Source organism: Phaseolus vulgaris, chromosome 3, assembly GCF_051622355.1.
Source record: "Phaseolus vulgaris cultivar YP4 chromosome 3, ASM5162235v1, whole genome shotgun sequence".
NCBI lineage: Eukaryota > Viridiplantae > Streptophyta > Magnoliopsida > Fabales > Fabaceae > Phaseolus > Phaseolus vulgaris.
Window position 1 is genome coordinate 27788260 of NC_143500.1, and position 18481 is coordinate 27806740.

General features: G+C 38.8%; 2 protein-coding genes across 2 annotated transcripts; both read left to right on the forward strand.

Annotated features, from left to right (window-relative positions):
* Positions 1-9750: 9750 nt before the first annotated feature.
* Positions 9751-12783, forward strand: LOC137839440 (uncharacterized). Its single transcript, XM_090300104.1, has 3 exons — positions 9751-10530; positions 10603-11064; positions 12715-12783. Exons 1-3 carry the CDS (start codon positions 9751-9753, stop codon positions 12781-12783), a joined length of 1311 nt encoding a protein of 436 aa, XP_090156230.1.
* A 4569-nt stretch (positions 12784-17352) lies between these two features.
* On the forward strand, positions 17353-17921 carry LOC137806939 (Heavy metal transport/detoxification superfamily protein). The gene is made up of 2 exons (XM_068607336.2): positions 17353-17467; positions 17546-17921. Exons 1-2 carry the CDS (start codon positions 17353-17355, stop codon positions 17815-17817), a joined length of 387 nt encoding a protein of 128 aa, XP_068463437.1. The 3' UTR covers positions 17818-17921.
* Positions 17922-18481: the final 560 nt, after the last annotated feature.

The window sequence follows — 18481 nt, forward strand, 5'->3', positions numbered from 1 at the left end:
GTATGCCGGTTAGAGCTTCATCTAGACCGAACCAAGTGAGAGGTGTTGGCAGAGTATGCCGGCTAAGGCTTCATCCAGACCAAACTTAGTTGATCGATATTGGCAGGGTATGTCGGTTAAGGCTTCATCCAAACCGAACCAAGACTTTGAAGGAGAACAATGCTAGTACTTTGAGAAAAACGCCTCGTTAAAACCTCCCTGGTAGGGTGAGGAAAGAGTGCGTGACTTTATTTCTTTCAGCTGTAATAAAATTTAAGGTGCGTGGCATTCCACGTCCTTGGTAAAAATTTGCTCGAAAGCCATTCTAAGTGATAAGCTCCCCCCTTTGCGAATTCTCGAACTCGAAAAGGTCCCCAATTGGACGAGAACTTCCCTCCAGACGAGGTCTCCCTTCTGGAAGCTCCTCAGTCGAACTTTTGTGTTGTAACGCCTTGACGCCCGAAGCTTGCACACGGTCTCCCAAATCTTGCTCTTGTCACAAAGCTCAATTACCAAGTCAAGGTTGACCGCTAGACTTTCCTCGTTTAGGGTGACGTCGAACATTTGCCTTCGTATGGTGGGCTCTGTTAGAATGGATGACTTTAAACTAGAAGGGGGGGTGAATTGTTTAAAGAGAGATTTCAAAAACCTTTTAAGTCAAGAATGAAATTATCTCAAGAAACAGTTGATAAGGAATCCAGTTTGCCAAATCACAAAGCTAAAAACAAAGTACCAGAAAAACAATCGGTTGTTTCACAGAAACAATCGGTTGTTTATACCAGTATACAAATATCAAAACTGAATTTAAAGAGTTAAGGGAGAGAGAGAATACACACAGAGATTTATATTGGTTCACTCTAAACCCAGAGCTACATCCAGTCTTCTCAGAAACCATTTAGGAATTCCACTAAGCAATCAAACCTAGATCACTTACAACACAACCAAGAAAGTGACCTTGATCCCCTCAAGACCCACACTTCTCTTGGCCAACACACCAACACTAAGAATGCTGATCTTGATCCCCTCAAGAACACACAACACTTCTCAGCAAACACACAAAAGAAACATGTTCAACAAGATACAAGGATTACACTTGTTACATAAGCAAATCTGAAATCAATACAAGCAGAAATCCTATCTCACACTCTTTGATCAATCTCAATCTCTAAGCAATCTCAACTCTTTGAAAAACTCAAAAACTTGTGTTAAAATTGTTATTACTCAAATCTGTTTTTCTGAATATATTCAAAGATATTGTTTGTTATCAAATCTTAACAAACTTATGCATTGGATTTAAAGATTGGTCAAAACATTAAAGACTGGAGCGTAAACAGTTAAAACATTTAATGCTCAGTCAAAGCAAAAACCACTTTTCTGTTATGGTACCAAAACAAACAATCGGTTGTTTCCTCGAATCAATCGCTTGTTTTGGTTTTAACAACTCAACCATTTGAAAAACAGTTTTCAATCTTTTCTAAAAACACCTAAGTATAAAACAATCGGTTGTTTCGACAAAACAATCGGTTGTTTTTCACTTAGTTTGAAAAACACTTTTCTTTTAAAAAGATTGAGAATGCCTTTGCTTTGGATTCGATCAAGGGTGAATTACAAAACTCAAACTACCCCAGATCCTATCTAAGACAGCTCAGCAACAACAAGCACAACCCTTCAACATCCTTCAAAGGGTTTTGGATTCTTCAAAGCTTGAACACCACTTGATTCAACAATCTCCCCCTATTTGATGAAGACAAATCCCTGATGCTTGTGTTGTACTTGATTGAATCTTAAGCAGTTCCTGTAAAGCATAATTTTAACCAGAACACAGAACTTCTGATATTTGGTTAGCACATAGACAAATATAGAAATTTTGAACATAATATCAGAGCAAATAATCAAACAAAATATAGGAGCAAAAACCTATATGGTTTTACTCATCCAAACTTTTTTTCATAAATAAAAACTAAACAAACATTAAACACAACATATTTCTCCCCCTATTTGTCTTCACAAATAGACAAACAGAAGAGATACACAAGATAATTGTTCTCAATACATCAGATATAAAACAGCAAAAGCAGAAAGAATAGAAAAATGATACAACCACAAAAAACAATTGGTTGTTTCGATACATCAACCGATTGTTTTTCTTCATTCATCATCATCAGCATATTGAAGATCAAAGATTTGGTTCTATACTGCTTCAATCTGTTCATCTAGTGTCATGAAACGTGCATCCATACTGTCAAACCTATTATCAATCCTCTGGAAATTGCTGACACAAAGATCATGGAGATTCCTTTGATTCTCCGCAAAGCTATCAAGTCTATTCATCATGAGTTCTTCAAAAGAAGACAAGGATTGCATTCTTTCTTCTTGATTTCCAGCACCAGCACTAGGTCCAGCATCTTGATGTGCTTCAGGTAGATCTTCTTGTTGAAAATCCATATCAGTAGGTTCATCTTGTTCATGATCAGCAGCAGCACTAGATGAGGCTCCAAAGTCACCATCTTTTCTAATCTATTTGCCACCTACTTTGGTGAAACCCATTTTGCTGAGAGATCCATTGTTCAACTCTTGAGTTGACTTAACCAACTCAGATGTTTCATCCTATAGGTTCACTTCAAAATAGTGCAGAAATTTAGAAATCAAAACAGCATACGGATAACGATAGTCATTTAACCTCATTGCCTTTTGCATGTGCTCTTTGATTATGTGTATCCAATTAATTCTGATCTTCTTCATAATGCAGAAGATGTACACCAAATCTTCCTCAGTGAGAACAGAATGATTGCTTCCCCTTGGAGTTAAAATCCAACTCACAATGAGAGCTAACAATCTTTCATCAAGTCTTAAGCCACCAACCGAACAAGTCCCAACTTGTGCATTTTGGTTCTTCAAGCAACTCTTGTAGTATTGAACTTTTTTGAAGTCCTCCACTACACCAAGGTTCCCTTTGTTAATTCTGAGGCCTGAGTACTTTAGACCAGCTATAGCAGTCCACACTTCATGTGTAATCTCTATATCTACACCTTTTACATGAGAAACAAAGTTCTTTCCCTCAAACTTGAGATTTGTGTAGAAAACTCTTATCAAACCTGGATAGATATTCCCTTTCATCTCCAAGAACTTTCTAAGGGACTGATCTTTGAGGAGCTTTCGTACATTGTCCAGCTTTTGACTTTTCAGCCAATCAAAGCAAACAACTTTAGGGTTGTTTATCACTTTGGTGCTAGTCTCAAATCTATATCTCTCAATTAGATCATTGTCACCCGAAAACCATCCTTCAAGCCTTCCTCCAGACCTTACAACTCTGGATTTGACTCTTCTTGAGGTGGGAGGAGTTGAATCCATGATGGTAGAGATGAACAACAGAGAAAAGCTCACTCACAGATTTTGCAAGAGATGTTGCAATGGGTTGTTCTTGTGGAAGAGATGAGCTGCAACAGTTTTTATAGCAAAAACAGAATCATAGGATATTCAATGACATGAGTGGGTACCAGATTTTCAGAGACAGAGGACTTGACCATGCCCTGCACAGAAAAAGCGTCAGAAAAAACAGAAAATCACATGGTCTTCACATGTGATCTTTGACTAGTCATTAAGGCTCTTGAATTTCCAAGATATTGGAATATATTCCTTTATGACTGTTGTAACTTCTTTCTGAGCGTGATCAGCTTTTAACTCAGGTTCATTGACCAAGGATTCTCTCTTTAATTTGATCTGCAACGGATAGAGAATCAAAATAGAAATTAAATTGGTTTCTTCACAGTGCTGTCAGACTCAAGACAATCGGTTGTTTGGAGAAAACAATCGGTTGTTTTTCTGCAGCAGTAAACTCATTTTGAATTTTTAAGCATGAGCAGAAATAAATCAAAGGAGATGAAGTTGAACACTTTAAGGAGATTATACAAACATGTAAAAGAACTTAAAAACAAACATTTATAACAGAGATAAGGAATGTCTTATCCTTTGTGTTGTTCTTTCAATGAGCCATGTGCTTTGAGATCAAGAAGCCTTAATTTGAATGTTGAGGGCTTTTGGACAGATACATAACATTGATTCAGTTTCAATGTTGGTCTTTTCCTTCAAAAGACTTGATCAGATGACTCAGTCCTTCACGCTTCTTTAGATTTCCTGCACAAGCATGAGTTCAAGCAACAAGATTTGGCCTCTTCACAAATGTGGATCCAATTGATTTCTTTTTCTCATTTGGAACCTCACATTCTTTAGGAATCCCTTTCATGTAGCCTCTAGGAACAGAAAACTTTCTTATTTTGCAGAATCTAACCGAATGGCCCTTCTTCATGCAATAAAAGCATGTAACAACCAATTGTTTCGATTTAACAATCAGTTGTTTTACTGGCTTTCTTTAAAAAAAAAATTGAAAACTTATCTTGTTCGTTCTGTGGATTGAAACCTAAACCATCCTTTCCAAAAACACAGCTTTGAGATGTCAAGACATTCTCAAAGTTAGATTTCCCTTTTGAAAGCTTGTCCACAGTGTCAACAAGATAATGAACCTTTTTCTCAAGATTTTCACAATTTTTGCAAATGAGAGTGTCACACTTGCAAGAGGTTTTTTTGAAATGATTTTCCAGGTTTTTGAAATCATCTTTTGATTTTTCAATCTCATCTTCAAGTGATTTCACTCTCTTTTCCAACCAGCTGTTAAGTTAATCAGTCGTTTGAAAGTACCAATCGATTAGCTTCATCGTGAGTTTCTTGAAAAGCTTCAAGCAATTCACTATAGTTTTGTTCATTTAAAGAAGCACAAGAACTTACCTCACTTGAGCTACAAGATTCATCATCATCTTCTGCAATTAAACAGATGTTTGCTTTCTCATCTTCACTTGATGAAGAACTTGATGATGATACCTCATTTTCATCCCAAGCTATGTAGGCTCTCTTTGTCTTGCCTTTCTTTTCCTTGTAGCTAGGCTTTTTCTCCTTGCTCTTGTTTGGACAATGTACCTTTATATGACCTTGCTCACCACAGCCAAAACAAGTATAGTTATTGGAATTAAAAATGTTCCTGCCGGTTGACTGAGAAAGTCTTCATGCGTGGCTCTAACTTGCGATCAAGGACTCCTTCGCCTTCAACTCAGATCTCCGCCTTGCGCCGTCGTGAGTACTTGAAATGAAGTGAGCAAAGGGCGCCCTCACGGCCGTTTGCACTCCAACGATCAAGTCAGCAAAGCAAGAAACATCAAAACCTCTGTATCGGAGCACCGTAACTGAATCGTAACTAACTTTGTTCTCTCTCTCTAACCACTCGTGCGTAAACTCAGTAAAATGTGCAATTGATCGAACGTACCTTAGTAAACATTAAGAGGAGCTTATATACCTTGATGTTTCAGTGCTTACTGCCACGTGTCCTTCTGACTTAACCGCCATTCCACGTGGAAGGCCTTACAACGCTGTAACCCAACTTAGGGAAACTCCAACGTGTAAGTCCTCCTTCTCTAGAGTGCATTTGGCGCGAGGGGACCTGTGTGCCAACTCATGCGCCCCAGCTTCTAGTCACTCGCCCTGGGAGTGTATCTGCCTTCCTCTCGTACCATGCACATGGTTCGACCCTGGGCGTGGCCCTCTCCTGGGTCGTATCTGTCCCAGGGATTCTCCAAAGGTGGCGTGGGTACTTCACGAGTCAGGTTATCCCCTACTGGTACTGGGACTATGGCCTTGAAGCCACCTTTCTCTTCTCTTTATTACTGCTCTGAGGTACCGGGGCCCGAGGCCTCCTCGCCCGTACCGTGACCCTTGACTGTGTCGCCCCCTCCACGGTCTTCCCTACTCGTGGGTATAAGGGGGTGACATGAGCGACGCCTCAACATGGCGACGCCCACACCTGGCGACGCCTACCTCTGGCGACGCCTACCTCTGGCGACGCCCACTTCTGGCGACGCCCAAAGTGGTCAACCTATTAACTTTCTCCCTTGGGGCCCTTGGCGAGTCCCACCACGTGTTTGACTTTGACTTTGACTTTGGTCAACGCTCGGGGACGGGACGGTACAAAAATCATTTGATTTCTTGTTTCCATACCTATCTTTGTTGTTGTCCTTGTTGCGGTTCCTCTTCAAGAATTTGCTAAACTTTCTTGACAGCAAGCTAAGGTTTTCCTCATCACTATCATCATTGGATTTTTGTTTGCCTTTGTGCTTGGAAGCTTTTAAGGTTATGCTCCTTACGTGCTTGTCTTCGCTTTCTTGAACATTGAGTCGATTCATCTCTAACTCATGTTCCCTAAGCTTGCCAAACAAAGAAGCCATACTCAAGGATGTTAGATCTTTAGATTCGGAAATAGCAGTTACCTTAGGTTGCCATGCTCTATCAAGGCATTTCAAGATCTTGATGTTTAGCTCTTCCTTTTCAAAGGTCTTGTCAAGGCTCATGAGATGATTGATGATGTGCGTGAATCTTTTCTGCACCTCAGCAATTGTTTCACCTTTGAGCATTTTGAACATCTCATACTCTTGGATTAGAATATGCTTCCTATCTCTCTTTACCTCTACCTTTATGAGTTACTTCCAAGGTGTCCCACATTTCTTTTGATCATTTGCATTGAGAGACCCTGGAAAACTCATTTGCATTTAAAGCAGAGGTTATTATATTTTTCGCAATGCAATCGAATTTGGCCTTCTTACTTTCTGAATCAGTCCATTGAGACCAAGGCTTTTCAATGACAGATCCATCTTTTTCAAACTTTGGGACAAAAGGACCATTTTCAATTGCATCCCAAATTCCTTTGTCAAGTGATTCCATAAAGATTTTCATTTTCACTTTCCAAAATTGGTAGTTCAAACCACAAAACAGAGGTGGTCTGTTGATTGAAGCACCTTCCCCAAAAGGTAGTTTATCAGCCATTTAAAAAAAACAGTTTTAGGATCAACTTGAATAACTTTCAAGAACCAAGCTCTGATACCAATTGTTAGAATGGATGACTTTAAACTAGAAGGGGGGGTGAATTGTTTAAAGAGAGATTTCAAAAAACTTTTAAGTCAAGAATGAAATTATCTCAAGAAACAGTTGATAAGGAATCCAATATTCCAAATCACAAAGCTAAAAACACAGTACCCGAAAAACAATCGGTTGTTTCGCAGAAACAATCGGTTGTTTATACCAGTATACAAATATCAAAACTGAATTTAAAGAGTTAAGGGAGAGAGAGAATACACACAGAGATTTATATTGGTTCACTCTAAACCCAGAGCTACATCCAGTCTTCTCAGAAACCACTTAGGAATTCCACTAAGCAATCAAACATAGATCACTTACAACACAACCAAGAAAGTGACCTTGATCCCCTCAAGACACACACTTCTCTTGGCCAACACACCAACACTAAGAATGCTGATCTTGATCCCCTCAAGAACACACAACACTTCTCAGCAAACACACAAAAGAAACTTGTTCAACAAAATAAAAGGATTACACTTGTTACATAAGCAAATCTGAAATCAATACAAGCAGAAATCCTATCTCACACTCTTTGATCAATCTTAATCTCTAAGCAATCTCAACTCTTTGAAAAACTCAAAAACTTGTGTTAAAATTGTTATTACTCAAATCTGTTTTTCTGAATATATTCAAAGATATTGTTTGTTATCAAATCTTAACAAACTTATTCATTACATTTAAAGATTGGTCAAAGCATTAAAGACTGGAGCGTAAACAGTTAAAACATTTAATGCTCGGTCAAAGCAAAAACCACTTTTCTGTTATGGTACCAAAACAAACAATCGGTTGTTTCCTCTAATCAATCGGTTGTTTTGGTTTTAACAACTCAACCATTTGAAAAACAGTTTTCAATCTTTTCTAGAAACACCTAAGTATAAAACAATCGGTTGTTTCGACAAAACAATCGGTTTTTTTCTATTAGTTTGAAAAACACTTTTCTTTTAAAAAGATTGAGAATGCCTATGCTTTGGATTCGATCAAGGGTCAATTACAAAACTCAAACTACCCCAGATCCTATCTAAGACAACTCAGCAACAGCAAGCACAACCCTTCAACATCCTTCAAAGGGTTTTGGATTCTTCAAAGCTTGAACACCACTAGGTTCAACAGGCTCACCCACTTCGACCGAAATCATGGCCTCGGTCCTGTATGTCAAGTTGTATGGCATTTTCTGCGTGGTTGTTTTGGGGGGTGAATCTGTACGCCCAAAGTACTTCTATCAGCTCTATTGTGCATCGGCCTTTTGCTTTGCCGAGGCGTTTCTTCAGCTCGTTTAGTATGACCTTTGTATCGATCAGTCCTCGGGCGTCGTTTGACCACTAGTATCGATGGGGTCACGTAATGATGGGGCGTCGTTTAGTAAAAGTTGTCAGACATCGATCACCAGGATGTGCCGATGTGTCACCCGGCAGTGTAGAGAGGTCGGACATCGGTGACTCGAACAACAAAGTTGGGCCACGAGAGGTGGATCCCAGACCACACAACAGTTATCAGTTAGGGAGAAGCCTAGGTCACGAGAGTCCATGCGTGTGGTGTGGATGACGCGTTCAGGCGTAACACAAGTAAAGAGCCATTGGAAAAGATACGACCTGAGAGGGTCACGTCCCAGGGGTGAGTTGCATGCATGGCACGTGAACGGCTAGGGCGCACGAGTTGGCACTCAGGTGGTCGTCCCGTCAGAGGTCGCACTCCAGTTAGGGAGCCCTACGCATTAGGTTGCCCTAAGAGTGGGTAATAGCAGCGCTAGGGCCCACCCTTAGAAAGCCTATTTTGGGTAGTGGAAACAGTGGAAACCCTGGACTATATAAAGGGTAGTAACAAACCTAGTAAGGTACGTTATTCACTTGCGCCGCTTCACACACACAGATTACACAAGAGCTTTTTACAACTTACTTTGGTTTTCCTAGCCCTACACTAACTTGAGCGTCGGAGTGCAAATTGCCTCTAGAGCGCCCTTTGTCTTTGTGATTTCAGGTGTTTGATCGAAAGAAAGGCATGAACGAAGGCACAGAGAACTGAGCGTGGGAGTATCGTGAGACGTACGAAGGCCCTCGAGTCAACTGGCAGGAACAACCTTGTTTGCCCACCGTGGGGCCCGATTTAAAATATTGTCCCACTCGCAAGATCAAGAAGAAAAGATCAAGAAAGATGAGAAACACAAGGCAAGGATCTGTTGCACCGAATGGAGCAGAAAGCCTCACCCTACATCAGATCATGGAAACGATGCAGGCTCTCTAAGAGACGGTGGCGGCGTCAAGAGCGGATCAAGAACGCATCCAGACTGATCTGGCTGCGTCGTTGTTGAGAAATGAAGAATTGCAGAGAGTCAATGAGGAGTTGCGCAGGGACCTGCGTAATCAGGCACGAGAACGTGAGGTGGAAGATCAAAAGCTTGCGATGCCACCCAGGGAATTTCCAATGCCATTCTTGCAAGCAATCATGGATGTCGTGATATCAGCCACGTGTGTGGGGCTCAAAGCCACCTTCACGGGGGTAGAGGATCTAGAGGCTCACCTCACAACCTTCCATACACAGATGATGCTGGTTGGGGGTTCTGACGCAGTGCGATGCAAGTTGTTCATGAGCACATTGGTGGGAACAGCGATGGATTGGTTCATCAGCCTCCCTGATGGCCACATGACGTCGTTCCCACAACTCACTAAGCTGTTCAGAGAGCAGTACATCGCGAATCAGGCTCCCCCACCTGTCTCCTACGATCTCTTTGACGTAAGACAATATCAGGGAGAGTCCCTGAAAGAATTCCTCAACCGCTTTGAAGCATAGGTGGTGAGGCTAAACATCAAGGAAGAAATAATGATAGTGCACGCGTTCAGAAAGGGCATCGTGTCCGGGCCTTTCAGCGAATCACTCATCAAGAACCGCCCCAAAACCTTTGGTGAGATAAAGCATCGAGCGGTGGCTCACATTGTTGCGGAGGGAGAAGTCCATGAGAAGCGCACGTGCATTGTTCCCACGCGCCCATGCGCACCAGGTCGAACTCAACCCCTAAGGGTACATGAGGCAACGATAGAGAAGAAGACCCCGGCGAAGCAGCAGCCCTACCAACCCATGAAGCCCCAAACCAGGGGGCATGCAAGAGAAAATGTGCCACCAAGGAACGACTTCATAGTAGAATTAAAGGACCTCATCGCTATCCCCAACATAGCAGAAAGACTGAAGATACCCGCCAAGACCAACAAGAACACCTGGTGTGAGTTCCACCAAGCGTTCGGCCACCCCACACGCAACTGTTTGGCGCTAGGTCACCAGCTAGTCGAGTTGGTGAAGAACGGCCTCTTGAGGGATTACTTGCAGAAAACACAAGATGTTGCGGACGTGGTGGTGACAGGGGGCGACCAGGGGCATGAAATCCCCGTGCACGGTGAAGTCCACACCATTTCGGGAGGTTTTTCAGGAGGAGGGTGCACCGCTTCTCAGCGGAAGAGATATGCACGAGTAGTGATGTCAGTAGAAGCGCAAGAGGCAGATGACGCCCTCGATGTCGACCTCGTCTTCACCAAGGCCGACCTCCGAGACGTCGTCCCACACGACGATGACCCGATGGTGATCTCAGTAGTAACCGTTGGGAGGAAGGTACATCGTGTACTGGTGGATCAAGGAAGCTCGGTAGACGTGATGTTCTGGACGACTTTCAACAAGCTGCAGTTGTCCCCCAACCTGTTAAGGCCTTATACTGGCTGCCTGTACGGTTTCGCGGGAGACCAGGTGGAGGTGCGTGGGCACTTGGAGCTAAGGACTGCCTTCACAGACGGTACCGTATCCCGTATGGAGAACATCAGGTACCTCGTCGTCAACGCCCCCTCCGCTTATAACGTACTGCTAGGTAGACCTACGCTGAACAGGCTAAGGGCGGTATCATCGACGAGGCACATGAAGATGAAGCTGCCTGACTTGGGGGGAAAGGTGATTACCATCAAGTTAGATCCGAAGGAGGCTAAGAGGTGTTATGAGAACAACCTCAAGATGAAGAGAGGGGTGTTCATGGTTACCACCAGGGCACCGAGTGAAGAAGGGGTCGCCCCATCGGAGATAGTCGCCCGTGAGAGGCGACCCGAACCAGCAGCTGAAGCGTTGGAGAGAAGGGTGGAGTACAAGTACAACCTGAAGGTGAAACCTCGCCAGTTCCAGGTCGTCGACTTGGTGATGCGGAAGGCCCACCCATATCAGTTGGAGAACAAGTTATCCCCCAAGTGGACTGGACCTTCCAGAGTGACAGAGGCCCTGGGGAATGGAGCATACAGGCTTGAGACGCTGGAGGGAGGCGCGATTCCTCATACATGGAACGCGACCAACCTCAAGTTTTATTTTAGTTGAACAGTAACATTGTACATTGTTCTTAGGGGACGCTTTTTTTCCCTTATAAGGGTTTTTTAATGAGGTCACCCGGTAAATTTTGATTGAAGTATATTCTCGAATTTTGATTGAAGTACATCGGTGACTCGAACAGCAGAGTTGGGCCACGAGAGGTGGATCCCAGACCACAGACCAGTTATCAATTAGGGAGAAGCCTAGGTCATGAGAGTCCATGTGTGTGGTGTGGATGACGCGTTCAGGCGTAATACAAGTAAAGAGCCACTGGAAAAGATACGACCTGAGAGGGTCACGTCCCAGGGGTGAGTTGCATGCATGGCACGTGAACGACTAGGGCACTCCCAGGACGGGCGATCCCAGAGATTAGGTGCACGAGTTGACACTCAGGTGGTTGTCCCGTTTGATGTCGCACTCTAGTTAGGGAGCCCTACGCACTAGGTTGCCCTAAGAGTGGGTAAAAGCGGCGTTAGGGCCCACCCTCAGAAAGCCTATTTTGGGTAGTGGAAACAGTAGAAACCCTGGACTATATAAAGGGTTGTAACAAACCTAGTAAGGTACGCTATTCACTTGCGCCGCTTCACACATAGAGATTACACAGGAGCTTTTTACAGCTTACTTTGGTTTTCCTAACCCTACACTGACTTGAGCGTCGGAGTGCAAACGGCCTTTAGGAAGCCCTTTGTCTTTGTGATTTCAGGTGTTTGATCGAAAGAAAGGCACGAACGAAGGCACAGAGAATCGGGCGTGGGAGTATCGTGAGACGTACGAAGGCCCTCGAGTCAACCGGCAGGAACAACCATTGGTTTGTGGGTGCTCGACTGAGGTCGTGATTGACTTGATGTCGAGATCGTCATAAAAGGACTGAAGTCCTCGGTTAATGAATTGTCAGTCGTTATCAGCTATTATGATGTTGGGAACGCTGAATCGACACATGATGTTTCTCCAAACGAAATTTTGAACATTTTTGGTCGAGATGGATGCAAGTGGCTCGGCCTCAATCCATTTGGTAAAGTAGTCGACTCCCACTAGGAGGAACTTGGTCTGCCCTTTTCTTGGCGCGAAGGGACCGATGATGTCCATACCCCAAATGGCGAATGGCCATGGAGAGATGACACTATGCAACTCTTCTGGCTTAGTATGGTGGAGGGGGCCGAATTTTTGACATTTGGTGCATTTTTTCACGTACTCGGCACGGTCGCCCTAGACAGTCGGCCAATAATAGCCTGCTCTCAGGACTTTGGAGGCCATCATCCTTGCCCCTGAATGGTGTTCGCAGACTCCTTCGTGGATCTCGGTCAGGACGTACTCGACCTGCTTGCTGGTGATGCATTTCAGTAGGGTGGCTAAGTAGCCTCTTCGGTATAAATCTTCATTAATCAAGGTGTACCGAGCACACTTTTGCTTCATAGATTTTTCTTCCTCTGGCTTGTATGTGTTGTCCTCAAGGTACTGGATGATGGGGGTCATCCAGTTGCCAGTTTTGGCCTCGACTACTACAAAGCATTCAATTTCTGACACATTGGGGTGCCTCAGCCATATCTGTATGACTTATCGTTGGTGGCTCTTTCTCTTTCTGACCGACAGCCTAGACAAGGCGTCGAACCCTTTCTTTCCTCCCTCGGTATTCAGTTATTCAGGTTTCATTTTAAAAGAACCATCATCTCTCTAGAAGTTTTCTTTTCCCTTTCCTGTCCCTTCTCTCTAAGATTCTAACATCCTCGCTCATCATTTTGACGATCGGAGTACGTTATTAGACTCCTGGCAGCGAAGACTATAAGACTACCCGATCAGAATACCTGATAGAGTAAGTTCATTTTTATCCATTTTTCCTTTCATTCCCCTTCGTTATGAGATTCTAACCTCCTTGCTTATCAGTTTGACGATCGGAGTCTGTCATTGGACTCCTGGCAATGAACTGTACAAGATTTCCCGATCAAAATCTCAGATAGAGTAAGTTCATTCTTGGCTCATTTTCCTTTGAGTTAATTTTTGATCTTATTAGGTTTGTCTCTTCTATGCTTTGCATATGATTCTTTTAGCTTCAAGGTTAATCTATGTTAACTCAAGGTCCTACTTATATAGTTGGATTTTGATTAGGAATTTGTGGTGCAAGTTAATTACCTTTAAGCTTTTGGTAGATTTGGAGCTCTTAGTGAGCATCTGCTAAAGTTCAGGTAAGGGAAGCTAGTCTTATTCTTTTCAATAAAACCCCAGGTTAGAAGATTCTGGATGTGGGAGTGACATGGTCACCAATTCCAATTGTGTTTGCTTGCAGGATTGTCTCTTTTGAAGAGTAAAGTAATATATTGACTGAAATAGTTGATTTTGAATATTTTATATTGATTTTAAGGTGAATAAGTTGTTGAAGGTGTTTGTGATTGAGAATTGAAAGTGTTTGAATGATAATATTGAGTTGAACTGTTTTAGAATGTTTTGTTGAATTACTTAATTTAGATGTTTGATGAGAAGTGGTTGTTTGATTTTAGATGATGAATGATTTAGAGAGTATATATTTGGAACTTAGTTACGTATTTAAGTGAATTTGAGATATATTTGGATTGTTTAGAAAGTTTAAAATATGATGTGATTGAATGGTGCATTGATGTGTTAGATGATGTATGTAATGAGGTGAAAGTGTGATCAAGACATAGTATTTTCAGGAAAGGAAATATCGTGTTGAGATTGTTATTAGGGTGTATTGATTTGTGAGTGTCTTGTGAATGAGATGATCCTGACTCTATTGATATAATGGAATCACATATATGAAGTTATTCTGATGGTGAGAGTCGAAGGAGGTTCATTTGGCTGAGTCTGAGGTTTGAAAGAACAAATCAGAGCAGATCAAATGGATTTACCCTGTCATATAAGATGATGAGATATTGAGATTGATTATGCGCATGACTGTGTGGATTCACAGTGAGTAGTATGACAGGTGCAAGTCTCTGAATGCAAATTTCAATACACGAGTCTTTCGGAAGTAGAGTCAAGTGTCTGAGTATGCGATTCAGTAGAAATATGGCAGGAGTAATGTGGATGATGAGCGTGATAAAACCTTGATGAACTTGTGAAAATGTGTGAATATCGATGGTTTATGTTGATATTTAAAGTTTTACATTTGAACTTTTAAAAATAGCTAGCTTACTGTGTGCTTTGTCTTGTGTTTGTTTTCTATAATCTGTGATGATCGTGTTAATTTACACGGGAGCAGATGAAGTTGTAGGTGATAGAGCTCCTCAGTGAGCATCCAGAGGAACAAATGTTTTATATTGAATGTTTTGTTTGTAAACTTTTGTGTAAATATTAAAATTCATATGAAGAGGGATATCTTTTTAAGATACAATTATGAGATAGTTGTATATATTCATATGTTAATTAGATATTTTTTGTTTTACTTTTATTTTATTATATATGGGTAAAATTAGGGATGTTACACAAAATATATATATATATATTATTTATAAAAATTAAAAATAGTAAATACATAAAATAAAAGAAAAAAAAGTGTGAATCCATTTATAAATTTTAAATACAGTAAACACATAATAAAAGAACAAATAAAAGTCTAAATATATTTATAAAAATTAAAAATAGCAAATACGTAAAAAAAATAAACAACACAGTAAAAATGCAAATACATTATTAAGATTAAAAATAGTAAACGTATAAAAAAATAAACAGTATCTTGTTAATAAAATAAAATAAAAACAATAAAGACATAATAACAAAATATATATATATATATATATATATATATTTATAAAAACTAAAAGCAATAAAAATATAGAATAAAAAACTAAACAGTAAACATAAAATAATAAAAAATATAAAAACAGTAAACAAATGATAAGAAGAAAATATAAATAAATTTATAAAATTAAAAACAATAAACACATAAAAAATTGTATTTATAACAATTAAAAATATCAACACATAAAAAAATAAACAAAACAGTAAATACTTAAAAAAAAATTAAACAATAATTATTAAAATTAAAAATAATAAACACATAAAAAAACAAATAACACATAAACGTAATAATAAAATATTTAAAAACATTACACATAATAATATAAAAAATAAAAACAGTAAAATTATAAAATAAAAAAGTACACAATAAACATAATAATAAAAACTTTAAAACCAATAAAAACATAATAAAAATAAATAAATACATTCAGAAAAATCAAAAAATATTAACACATAATAATAAAGAAAAGTAACTACATCCATAAAAAAAATAAACTAAACAATAAACACATATAAAGTAATATAAATATATTTATTAAAAATAAAAACAGTAAATATATAGAAAAAAATGTAAATACATTTTTAAAAATTAAAAACAGTAATCGCACATAAAAAAAACTCTAAATATATTTAGAAAAAAAATTAAAAACTTAGGTGAAGAGCACTAGAAAGAAGAAACACCGGAAAAAAAAGAAGAAATTGTGTGATGAAGAGAAGCAAATAAGCACACCCAAGAGGATTCAAGAGACCCAAAATCCAATATTGAAAAATAAAAAAACATAACAGAATCAAGCATTTTTTCTCACAAAATGGAAAATTGATTCTCATTCTACCTTTAAAAATCACAGAATCCATTCTCCCAAATCACTTCTATCAAAAATCGATTTTGCACCATGTACAAAAATAGAAAAATCGAACTGAAAAATTCAAAAAAAAATGAAGACAAAACCAGTGAACTCTCCTTCCTCAACCCAGTGAGCTCTCTCTTGCTCAAACTGCTTCTCTCTCTCGTTTTGGGCATAAGAGCACAACAAACATAACTATCAATAATTTCATTTATAGCAAACACAAAAGTTCACTTTCACATTCATGGGTCTACAGTTTTTGGTCAAGATTCTTCTGCAATTGGTAGCATTGAATAATGTAATAAAGAATAAAAGTCATTGGCTCATGCAGGACTGCATCAGTGTAACACAGTGTAAACCCATTTACATGTGCCCAGAATGTTTAAAGGGTACGAAAGTAAAATGTTATTTGTGTCCTCTTTGCAACATGTAATCCTCCCAAATCTTCCCAGTTTTGTGAGGAGGAAAAAAGTTTCACACCCTACATCTTCAAATACACGGATCCAAACAGAAACTCAACTCACTCGCCCCTCCCTCCTCCATGATCACACCCAGAAATAAATAGTAGCTAAGAGAAAAAAAAAAAACATTTCAGTTCAAATTGATCTATTTTTAAAATAATTCAGTTTTTTTTTCTTAATTGGTTTTGTTCTAAATGAGTTTGATGATGAAATTATTCTATTTGAACCAGTTACTTTGCACATCTAAATTGTCGTGATTATGATTGTTATTATTAATAATTTAACACTAATTTCATACTGTTCTCAATTTGGTCGATTTTTATTTTTTTTTTACTTTTATTAACTTTAAAATGAATTTTACAACAATTCCAATCCACTCAAACATAATTGTTCGATTTCAGTTCAGAATTAATACTAATCTAAACCGAATAATATTTCGTTAGGATCAAAATATACCCAACTCTAAATCTCCGTCCTGGTAAACTCATTTTTTTAATAATTATTTAAAAAATTATATATAAAAATTGACTATATATAAATTAAATTCTATAAATGAATCAAACTTTGAATTTAAAAAAAAAAATAAGAAATGCCCAAAATATGTAAATCACATTTAATAATCATTGAATTCAATTACAAGTAATAAATTTATTTTTATGTGATGGGACTTTTGTTATTACATTTAGAGGGATTTCATCTCTTAAACGAAGACTTATGGTTTAGATGAATGTTAATAATTTATTTTCCAATAAATAATTATCATAGATATTGTTTTTTATGATAATTATTTTAAAAATTACATCTAGTTAATTTTCTCAATTGACAAAACAGTGATAGAAAAAACATTAATATTTTTTCCTAAAACGGACTGCAACTTCAAAATCTATGTCCGAAACAATGATAACAGTAAATTATCAACCGTCATAACTGACTAGTCCAACGCAGTCAACCAAAATAAATAACCATCCCAAAATAATTTTCAATATCCTTTTCATTTTCTGTTTGCATCACACTGTTACGTTTTGAATTCCATGGGCAAGAACAAAAAAGTTGAACCAAACACACTAATAACTATAGAATACAAGGTTTCAATGTACTGCAACGAGTGTGAAAGAACAGTTGCCAAAACCATCATCAAGTGTAAAGGTACATCATGTTCTATCTCTTGATTTATTTAGTTTTGTATACCCTCTTGGGATTATTATATGACTCTGATTTTGTTAGGAGTGGAAAAGTTCATCACCGACATGAACAAAAACCGGGTGGTGGTAACCGGTCGGATTGATCCCATGAAAGTAATGAAAAAACTTAAGAAGAAAACGGGAAAGAGAGTGGAGATTGTGTCTAACAAGGATGAAGAGGCAAAAGATGAATCTCATGAATCTGATAAACTTGTCGTAATGTATCAGTTCTCGCTTGAAAATGATTGTTGCATAGAGACCGAAGCCATGATGATATTCAGTGATGAGAATCCAAATGCTTGTGCACTAATGTAAAGGGGTTATTTTTCATTCCTTATTCTTTGATGTGTTGTTGTATTTGTAAGATCATCCTTTGACCAGAGAATTCTCGTAATTTTTTATTCATTCATCAAACTGAAACCAAGACATTATCTTGAAAAAGATTGTTGAGATCTTGATTTATTTACTTACTGAAGTAGCTTTTATCTTGTTGGCATTTGAAGGATTGGTACACATGTTATGCATTTTATGGCATGTCCTTCTCAAATGCCTAATTTACGTAAGCAAACTTTTAGCCGTGCTTCCTGTTAACCTGAAAAGTCGCATCAAATTTCCACCAAACTCAACAAGAAGGGCTACGCATCGCACATTCATAGTGCGTTTTGTGAACCACATGGCATGATCAACTATTTTACTGATAATGCGGGATCTACTTGCCTTCTACTTTTTATATATTTAGTTTTAAAAATGCACCTTCTCATCTACTGTAAATATTACATGGCTAATCCTCACTTTTTTAAATGTTTCTTTCATTGCATGTTATGCCAGCACTCCTTAAGTTTTACAGAACTAACATTATATTTATATTTCATTTTTTTTTGTTGAAATATCAAATATAGATCATAAATGTTTCTCACAAAACATTGTTCAAAACAAAAACATTTTTAACAATAGAATTTTCATTAAAAATCACATGAAT

Excerpts from the sequence above, each read along its gene's own strand:
- LOC137839440 (XM_090300104.1), top strand. The coding sequence starts at position 9,751 with ATGATAGTGCACGCGTTCAGAAAGGGCATCGTGTCCGGGCCTTTCAGC. Across the intron at positions 10,531-10,602 it reads TAGTAACCGTTGGGAGGAAG|TTGTCCCCCAACCTGTTAAG; the intron begins GTACATCGTGTA and ends AACAAGCTGCAG. Across the intron at positions 11,065-12,714 it reads AGTACAAGTACAACCTGAAG|GTACTGGATGATGGGGGTCA; the intron begins GTGAAACCTCGC and ends GTTGTCCTCAAG.
- LOC137806939 (XM_068607336.2), top strand. The coding sequence starts at position 17,353 with ATGGGCAAGAACAAAAAAGTTGAACCAAACACACTAATAACTATAGAA. Across the intron at positions 17,468-17,545 it reads AACCATCATCAAGTGTAAAG|GAGTGGAAAAGTTCATCACC; the intron begins GTACATCATGTT and ends TGATTTTGTTAG.